At 61.7% G+C, this 9,678-nt stretch overlaps 1 protein-coding gene across 1 annotated transcript; it reads left to right on the top strand.

Annotated features, from left to right (window-relative positions):
• Positions 1–2,466: 2,466 nt before the first annotated feature.
• Positions 2,467–4,882, top strand: CD79B (CD79b molecule). Its single transcript, XM_056126581.1, has 6 exons — positions 2,467–2,533; positions 3,139–3,192; positions 3,835–4,143; positions 4,293–4,411; positions 4,612–4,653; positions 4,748–4,882. The coding sequence occupies exons 1-6, from the start codon at positions 2,467–2,469 to the stop codon at positions 4,844–4,846; spliced, it is 690 nt and encodes a 229-aa protein (XP_055982556.1). The 3' UTR covers positions 4,847–4,882.
• Positions 4,883–9,678: the final 4,796 nt, after the last annotated feature.

Raw genomic sequence — 9,678 nt, 5'->3', positions numbered from 1 at the left:
GCTCACACCACCACTGGGCCCTTCTGTGGAGGGAGACCCCCCCACACACACTGCTTGCACCCTGCTTTTCCACCCAGCCTCCTCGCTCTGCAGCGCCTGCCCTCTGCCCTCCACCTGCCTGGTCCCTGAACCCCTCACTCGTCAGCCTGGACAGTCGCCCCTGGACATGGGGTGGGCTGCAGCATCCCTTTGTACAGTTGTTCTAATAAATCCCGGTGCTCTGACACCTTCTCCCTTCTGCCTCTCTGTGCGCAGGCACGAGGCGGGCGGGTGGGGGTCGGAGCCACGTGGAGAAGCGGGGAGCCCAGGAGTGCAAGAGGGAAGGAGAAGCAGGGACCCCTGACTCCGAGGGCCCACCCCTCCCCTGCTCTGTCCCCTCCAGGAGCAGGGGAGGGCCCAGCTCTGAGCCCAGAGCCAGGGCTGCCCCTCTCCCCATCTGCACTGGCCTCTCCCAGCCCCTTCTCCAGGCACCCCCTTCACTTCTCTGTCCCCCCCAGATCCCCACATGGTGGCTCCAAGTGTGTCCCAGAGCCAGGAAAGGTGTTGAGATGTCCGAGTCTGGCCCATGGGCCCCGGGTGCGAGTCTGCCTGAGGAAATCTCTTCACCATCTTCCTCCAAAGCTGGGAGCAGCGAATTTTTCTCAGGGGTCCTGCACCCTTTCTCCTGGGTCCTGGGCTTCCTCGTTCCACAGACCCCATGGAACCCTGTGTCCCTCAGCCTGTCCCAGCTCGGGGTGGCAGGGCCACCCCCAGGATGCACACTGAATCGGGGTGCCAACCCTCAGTCGGCCCCTTCCCAGATGGTCAGCACAGCCGAGCGGGCGTGTGGCACTGCCTGCCCGCCGCCCTCACACCCACCTCCTGCGCCCCCCGCCCCCGCCCCTTGTGCCCAGCGTCTGGACGCTGCCTTCCTGGAAAGGCAGGAGGGGGGTGGGCAGAGGTGGGTGCAGGCTTATGCAGCACCTGTTCCAGGAAAGAAAGGGCACAGAGGCCCGCGGGATGAGCTCAGCGCTGTTGTCCCTGCAGAGGGAACAGGGCGCCCCGTCTTGACGCACCACCCCGCTGGGGCCAGGGCCGCCACCGCCCCCGCGGCATGAATGGGGATGAAGCCCGAGACCTCGCCACGGTGCCCCTGCCCGTGGGACACGGCATCTGGGTCTGCAGGGTGGCCACTCCCCACCCTGTAACTCCCCAGTTTTGGGGGGTACCATGGAAGCAGACACGCACTCCCAGACCCATGACGCCCCCACCCCCAGTCCTGCCTAGCACTGGCTCCCCGGCCTCAAGGTCAGCCCCGGCCTCCAGCACCAGGGAGTTCACTAAAGGAAGAGACCCCAAGGTTTACCCTGTGCCTGGGGTAAATCCAGCCCCCACCCTCCAGCACCAGCAGCCCAGGGCCCCCACGCTGACCTCAGGAGATGTTTATATTCCTGGGTTGTTTGTCCTGAGAACAGAACATCTGACACCTTTCAGGGAAATGTTTTTTCATTGGAGTCAGACGCTCTCCCGGGCGCTCCCGGGTCTCCCCAAAATGTTTTTTCATTGGAACATCTGGAAACAACAGGAACATCTGGGTCTGCCCAGGACACGTTGTTCCCTGAATGGAACCTCACCGTCCATCCCACCCTTCGTGGCTTTGCTCAGGTGGGTGCAGCTCCAGGCGACCTCCGCGTGGGCCGGGGGCAGCGGTGCCCACCCAGCCCCAAACCCCACCAACAGCCAGGCTGCCGGGAAACTGCAGGGTGGCAGGAGAAGGGAGGTGGGGACAGAGAAATCAGCGCCCATCCTCGTGCTCCCGGGAGACAGCCGGAGAGAGCAAGGGGGCAGAGAATGAGGGGGCCAGAAGCCCCCGAGCTGCCAGGGGCCCTGTAGAGGCCGGGCCACAGCCTGGAGCCCAGACAAGCTCCTGGCAGTCAGGACGAAGCCAGGAGAGCTTTCCCCTTCCTGGACTCCCCGAGATCCCTGCAGCTGCCGCTCCTTGGACCCCTGAGAGTGTCCTGACTCCCAACTGTGGGGGGCTTTTCTCCGCCTCCGTCCACTCCCTCAGCAGTTCTTGGCAAACTCTCCCAAGGAGGGAACAGAGCGTGTGACAGCCACCGTGGGCCTGTCCCCGCCCCTGAGCCATGGTGCTCTCTTCTCCTTTGTCCCCCCAGAGTGGCAGCTGTGGTCCGGCCTCGAGTCTGCCGGGCCTGCCTGCACTGTCCCCTGGCACCCTGGCACTGTCCTTCCCGCGGGGCTCAGGGGCCACACTCCAACATAGGCTAAGGGCTTGGGGCCACAGGAGGGGAGGCTGAGCCCAGCTGACTGAGGGAGGGCGGCCCTCCCCCTGCCTCCCCTGGGCCTCCATTTGCATGGCAGGAAGAGGCCAGGAGGGGCCGGCTGCAGCGGCAGCGGAGCACTCACCCGCTCTACGCCCTGGAGCCTGCATCTCCTTGGGCTTAGGGGCAGCGAAGGATCAGGGGGAGCATGGCCCAGCCGGATCTGATGCCTGTGCCCAGCCGCTGGGCACTGCTGCTGCTGCTGCTGCTGTCAGGTAGGGGCCCGCGTGGCTGGGCCTGCATCCCGTCCCATTCTCGAGGCTTCAGGCCCAGGCCTGGGCCTCCAGCCTCCTCCTCCTCCTCCTCCTCCTCCTCCTCCTCCTCTGCTTCCTCGTGCTGCCTCCTCCTCGCTGCCCCAGTGGAAGGGCCTGGGTCTGGGTGTGACACCCTAGGGGATAAGCTCTAGGGTCTTCAGTGGCCCTCGCCCCTCTCCTGCCTGGCGGACATTAGGCTCAGCCAGGGGTGGGGTGTGGAAGAAGAGAGAAGACCCGTGAGCCCTACCTCCAGCCTCGGCCCCTGTGGGCACCGCACGAGGTGGGGGGACATTGCAGAGACCACCCCAGTCAGACCTGCATGCTCCAGAAATGGTCCCCAGACCCAAGTGACAGGGGCCCCTGCCCAGCTCTCTCCACTGTGATCTTCCCGTCTCACCCTGCTGGCCCTCTGATGAGTCGAGGGCCGAGGCAGGGCTGGAGGGGACTGTCCGAGTGTCCTGGGTATGGGGTAGGGAGGCCAAGGGGTCCCGAGGAGGAAGGTATGGGCAAACAGGGGTGGGTCAGCCAGCCCTGACCTCGCCCCGCCCACTTCCTCCCCCCTGCAGGTGAACTGGTGCCTGCGAACCAAGTACAAGTCTTGAACAACAGCAACCCTACAGGTGGGCAGTTTCTGGGGTCAAGGATGGTGACATCCAAGCGGGGCTGGGGGCGGGCGACCCCACCCATCTCCAAGTCTCCCCATTCGCCAGCTGCCTTCGCCTGAAACCTCATGCCCCTGTCTACCGCCGAGGCGCTGGACCCACTTCTGCCCAGCTGAGGGTGTTGGGCCCGGAAGTTCGGGGACTCAGTTGCATGGGGGTCCTTCTCTCAGAACCCGCGGGTCGAGGGGAGGGTGCCAGGTTATAAGAAAGGGGGCTCCAGAGCAGATGGGGGCAGCGGAGCAGCAGGAAGGAGCAGAGGGGAGGGGAGGGGGAAGACCACAGTGGCCAGTGAAGGGTCTGGTCTTATGGTCTTAGTTTCCTGGGAGAGCCCTAGAGGGCACAGGGCAGGGGGCGGGGGGGGGGGGGCGGAGAAGGAGGCTCAGCAAGGGCTGTGGCAGTTGCTGAATAAGCAGGGGGAGATTCCAGAAGTTTCTCAGGGAAAAGCAACTAGAGGTGGAGGCATCCAGGTCTGACCTGTGGCCTCTCCCAAGGCTCAGCTCCCCACACCTCTGCCTCGCGACCATCCCAGGAGTGAGACCGGAGCGAGGGTGCCGGCCAGCAGCTGGCGCGTCCTTCTAATCCTGGCCTTGGTGCCCGCAGGAAAGTCTTGTTCCCTGATACGGCAGCAGCCACACTTTGTGGCCAGGAAACATGGCTCCAATGTGAACATCACTTGCTATACTGATAACTTGGAAGATGTGACATGGCTCTGGAAGCCTGAGGGGGACCAGGAGCTCAAGCAGGTGCCCCGGGAGGACCGCTTCCAGCAGGCCAAGGATGGGTTCATGTCCATCCTCATCATCAAGAGCATCCGCTCCCAGGACAACGGTGTCTACTACTGCCGCCAGAAGTGCAAGGCCCAGACCATGGAGACACACACGGGCTGTGGCACGGAGCTGCGCGTCATGGGTGTGTGGGACCCCTCCAGCCAGGGAAGGTCGGAGGGGGTGCAAGTCCCTGCCCCACCCCCCTTCCAGCCCAGGCAGGGCCACAAGAGGGAGGTAGGGTGTGTGTGGGGGGGAGGAGGGGTCCATGCTCACTGCCCTGACCCCACTCAGGGTTCAGCACCGTGGCCCAGGTGAGGCGGAGGAACATGCTGAAAGACGGGATCATCATGATCCAGACGCTGCTCATCATCGTCCTGATCGTCGTGCCCATCTTCCTGCTGCTGGACAAGGTGAGGGGACCAAGGGTGGGCACCCGCACAAACTCTCCCCAGCCCTGGAGCCGGCCTCCACCACGGCTCAGTCATCCAATCACTCCTTTCACTCCGCTGTTCCAGCCCTGCCCATCTGACCTTTAACCCCTGACCCCTGACCCCCACCCCAGGCCAGTGTGCCCAGCTAACCCTCCATCTCCCCGCCTTTGCCCCGCCAGGATGACGGCAAGTCTGGCATGGAAGAAGACCACACCTATGAGGTGAGGACCAGGGGGCCCCCGGCGTTGAGGTCCCCACTCTGAGTCGTGGGGTGGCTGGGGCATGGCCAACCTGAACCCCCTTCCTTGTCTGCAGGGCCTGAATATTGACCAGGCGACTACCTACGAGGACATCGTGACCCTGCGGACAGGAGAGGTGAAGTGGTCGGTGGGTGAGCACCCCGGCCAGGAGTGAGGCGCAGCCCCCCGAGCCGGGCCCCCATTGGGCCCCTGCTGACCACTGCAGAGCCACCTGGTGCCCGGCCTGCCTGCTGCCCCCCGCCGCCCTGCTTCAGCCCTGAGCTGTGCCGCCTGGATCCGCCCGCCCAGGGCCCTTCTGGACTCTCAGCCAAGGGGCCGCAGGGGAAGGCAGGGCCACAGGGAAGCAGCAAGAGGAGGCCGAGCTCTCGGAGGACAGACTGGATGCACCTTGTGGGGTGCTGTGTGGGGATGGGGAGGGCAGAGACTTGTGCAGAACCTGCCAGGGACGCGGCACACGGGCCTGGCCACACGGCGCTTCTCCCCTCCTCCTCTGTCCCACGGAATAAACCATGTGTCTTGAGAAATCACACACAGGCCAGTGCCATCAGGTGAGGAGAGGGCCTGTCTGGGCAGAAACACATGGGTACCTGTAGGCGCGTGGGGAGCAGGGCAGGGGTGGGAACGACGGTCTGGGCCACTCCAGACCCCTCTCTGCTCCCCTTAGCTAAACCAGAGCCAAGGAAGAAATTCTGCCCTTGTAGGCAGAGAGGCGCTCACCTGACACTCCTTCAGCCAGCCAGCTGCACCTGAGTCCTGCTCTGTGGTGGGCAGTGGTCTCAGCCCGAAAGAGCTTCTGTTTCCCCACCCATTCCAATCCTGCCATCCTTCAAGTCCTCCGCCTCCAGGAAGGCCTCCCAGATGGCCCAGGTCTTGTCTGTACAGCCTCTGCACCTCCTAATGCGTGCTTTCCTGGGGTGACTTGTCCATCAGTTAAACTCAAAGCTCCCTGAAGGCAGGGTTTCCCTTGCCTCTAACACACACACACACACACACACACACACACACACACACACACACACACTTCCTGCCCCACATGCAGCCTGGAAACAGACTTGACTTTTGGGGGTTGTTTTTCCTTTGAGCCAGGGTTTAAGCAAGAGTCGCCAAGAGGGAGGCTGGGCGCTAAGCAGCTGTAGGCTGAGTGTACGCTCAAAGCTGAGGACTGACCCCCAGGGCAGCATGGCCCTCCAAAGACAGTGGGGTAGCCCCAGATCTAAACCGAAAAAAATAAAAGACCCCAAAGAGAGGGGCTGGGCTGAGGTCGGGGGTTCTTAGCTTCATACCAGAAGCCCCCAACAGTCACAGGGTTCCTGTGAACTGGTCCCTAGGGTCCTGCAAATGAGGGCAAGCTGGCCTCTGGGGGGCTCCTGGAAGCCACCCCCAGTGGGGACAATGAACATCCGCACTCAAGCCAGGTTCTGCTGGGCTTCCGGTGCACGCACGGGAACCCCCAGACACCACGTGGCTGAGGACAGGTGGTCTGGCCCTGCCCACAGGGATCTGCCCACACGCCTGGGCAGCACATGGGCTCAGGGTGCAGCCCCCCCGGGAAGGTGGGGGGGTCGGGCTAGGATTTCAGTTTCCTCCAGGAAGAAACACTCCTTCCCTGTCAGCTGCCCGCCGCGCTCCCCCCCCCCCCCCCCAGCCTGTTTTGACCTCCCCTGAGCAGCCCTGTGCCTGCTGCTTTGCATAGTGACACTAATTCTGTCCTTCTGCTCCACCAGGGACCCTGAGCCAGGCAGGGGGCGGGGGAGGGAAGTCTTCACTTCTCCTCCCAGGGGGTCTCCCCACCAAGGGCTGCGCAGGGTGGGGGCGGCTGCTGGGCTTACCCCCAAATGTTGAACACCTCCAGAGAGCAGGTTTTCCTCAAACACGCCCCATGGCCACAGACTTCCTGCTGAGGCTGAGAAGGGTCCCCTTCCCACCCCCCAACCTCCAGCCCGTCTTCCTGTTGGAGGGGCCGCACTAAGGGGATTGTCATGTCCGTCTCTGGGTGACCAGCCCCTGGAACTAACTGGGTTGTAGAACAACAGTGGGGCTGGTGGCGGCCTCATCCTGGTGGCCTTCTCTGCAAGACGGGACTCATCACGGGGGGTGATGCCGATGGGACCCTCTGGGTCTCTGGATTTGCCTCTTCACCGCCCCCCACCCACCCACCAGTAGGATACAGCCTCAGAACTGTATGTTGTGGCCCCAAACATAGTCCCATCGGAGCCCTGTCCCTATAGTGTCTTCAAGCCCTGAAGCGCTGGGCCAGCAGTTCGCCTGAGCTCCGCAACAACCAGGGAGAGGAACCAATGGCCAGCAGCTGTGCAGAGGCCCACACCCAGCATCCTTCCACCACACCACAGCTGCCCTTAGACACTGTGGAGCACTGGGGCCAGGCAAGCTGGGGACATGCCCCCCACCCCTGCCACCATTGTTCCCAGTCCTGCAATCCTGCCTTGGAGGCCCCCTCAAGTCAAGGACACCGGTGGGTCCGCCCTCCCCCAGGCAACAACTCGGAGGCCCCTGGGTGGGCACATGCCCCACTGCCCCCTGGGGGAGTCCAGCAGGTCCCTGGGGCCCAGGCTGCTTCCTCCTCCATTCAAGCTTCACTTCCGGCCCCCTGCTGCAGGTGCTGCTCAACCGGGCGGTTCTCCCCGAGGTTTGGGGTGTTTTGCCAACAGAATCAGAGGGAAGAGAAAAACAAACCCAAAAGCTGTGTCTGGGGCCAGAGCGATAGTACCGTGGGTAGGCCACTTGCCTAGAACAAGTCTGACCTGAGCTCCACCCCCTGCATCCCATATGGTCCCCTGAGCCTGCAGGAGTGATTCCTGAGAATAGGGCCCTGAGAATAGGGCCATACCCTGAGCACCACTGGGTATGGATCCCCCAAAATAACTGTGTGAGTTTGGGGGTCTCCTTTCGCAGGCGTCTGGGGTGTGAGAGTTGGGGTTTGGGACTCAGTCTCACTCTTGCACGAAGGCTGGCTCTTCATTCACTGGAAAACACCAACAACCCACCACCTGCCCCCTCCTCTGCCCTCCCTGACCCCAGAGCCCATCCTGGGAGCTTCAGAGCTCCCCAGAGGGCAAACAGGAGCTAGCGGCATTCGAAATTCAGAGCCGAGTTTGTTAAAATACAGGAATGCAATTCTCAAAAATAAATAAATAAATAATAATAATAATAAGAGATGTCTTGAGCCTGGCAAGCTACCCGTGGCATAGTCAATATGCCAAAAATAGTAACAATAATGGGTCTCATTCCCCTGACCCATTGAAAGAGCCTCCATTATGGCAAAGTTGGGAAGGATGAGAGGAGAGGCTATTAAAATCTCAGGGCTGGGACAAATGGAAGTGTTACTGGCGCCCACTCGAGCAAGCCGATGAACAACGCAATGACAGTGCTACAGTGCTACAATCTTTTTCCCCTCAGGCCTGCCACCCTCTCTCATCCCCTGGGAGGTTCACTAGGGCTTGGGCTCTGCCCGTGTCCGAGAGTCAGAGACAATGGCGTGCTCTGAGCATCCATGTCTGCCGGTCAACTTCTCTCCCTCTCTCATTAACACGGTTCATGTGTTCGCTGACGAGCTTTGAAAATTCCTCTCTGTGTTATTTTCTGGAACATGATCTATTACTTTATTGGGTTTTATAGGAGTGACGGCCACCAGTGCCAGGGGGCGAAGGCTGCAGGGGACCCCGTGGTCTTACCCATGCGGGGGCTTAGGTCATTGCAGCCGCCTCCCCAGGAGCCTGTATGTTGTCTGACTTTTATTTGGGTGTGGGGGTGCTGCCTCGGCGACACGCAGACCTTTCCCAGTGCTACCCAATATGCTCCCCTCATCGGAGCTCGCTCCCTGATCCCCAGCTTGTGTGATTTGGGGGGAAAAGTCCACACCCAGCAACACTCAGGACTGACTTGTGGCTCTGCGGTGCCGGGGATGGAACCCGGGGGAATTACGTGTAAAGCAAGCGCTGTGCCATCCTGTTCCTCCGGGCCCGGGAGTGTTATTCTCTCTTGTTCCTGCCTCTCCCAGGAGGAGCGCACACACACACTCCCACCCCCTCAGTCCTCTCGGCAGTGGCTCCTCGAGTTCTTGGACCCGGGACAGGGCCTGCCACAAGTTCCCCTGTCCCTGCCAGCCTCTCCTCTGGACTTCAGGCCCATCCTCCGGCACCTTCCACAAGGCAGAGCTACTGGCTCTGCTCATTTCACCATCGGTCTTCGCCCCCGGCTCCTGCCTGCGTTCCCGCTGATGGGCGCTGCAGAAGAGAAGGGTCCCAGCTTTGTTGGGCTCATCCAGACCAGCTCACTTGCCAGGCCCAGGTGGGCACGGCCGGGCTGCCGGGCCAGGGCCAGAGTGGATACCATTCCAGCTTGAAAAAGGGAATGTGGCCCTGCCACAGAGGCAGGGTGGGATGGGGAGGTTGGGGGGTGGGAGGGATACTGGGATCCGTGGTGGTGGGAAATGGGCACTGATGGAGGGATGGGCATTTGATCATTGTATAATTGAAACCCAAAAATGTGTAAGTCTGTAACTGTACCTCATGATGTCTCACTATTAAAAATTAAAAAAAAAAAAAAAGAAAAAGGGAATGTGAGAGGGAGGTAGGGCAGGGACTCACAGGGGAGTGGGTGGGCCGTGTCCCCAACCAAAGCAGCCCCATGCTCCCCGCATCAGGAGCCTACCGTGCACCCATCTGTCAGCTCTGCACCGCGAGGGTGGGCCCTGGAAAAAATGCTGTTTTGTTTTTTTTCTCTCTCTTTGGCACTGCTAGGGATGCAACCCAGGACCTTGCACGTCACACACCCAAGGCAAATGGGGGCTCTACCCCTGAGCCCCTCCCCATGCTGCCCCCCAAACTAAACACAGAAGCGGCTCAGGGAGGGAGCAAGCAAAGGGGAGCAAGAGCCCAGCCTCAGAGTCTGTTCCTGTCAGGGAGGAGAGAAGGGGTGTTTCCAGCTGAGGCTACTCCCCAGGAAGCCCCCGCCCCAGTTTCTCAC

The sequence above is a fragment of the Sorex fumeus genome, unplaced genomic scaffold (genome assembly GCF_029834395.1).
Source record: "Sorex fumeus unplaced genomic scaffold, SorFum_2.1 ptg000063l, whole genome shotgun sequence".
NCBI classification, from domain to species: domain Eukaryota; kingdom Metazoa; phylum Chordata; class Mammalia; order Eulipotyphla; family Soricidae; genus Sorex; species Sorex fumeus.
The sequence above is the reverse complement of the archived record's forward strand: the minus strand, read 5'-3'. Positions and strand labels throughout refer to the sequence as shown.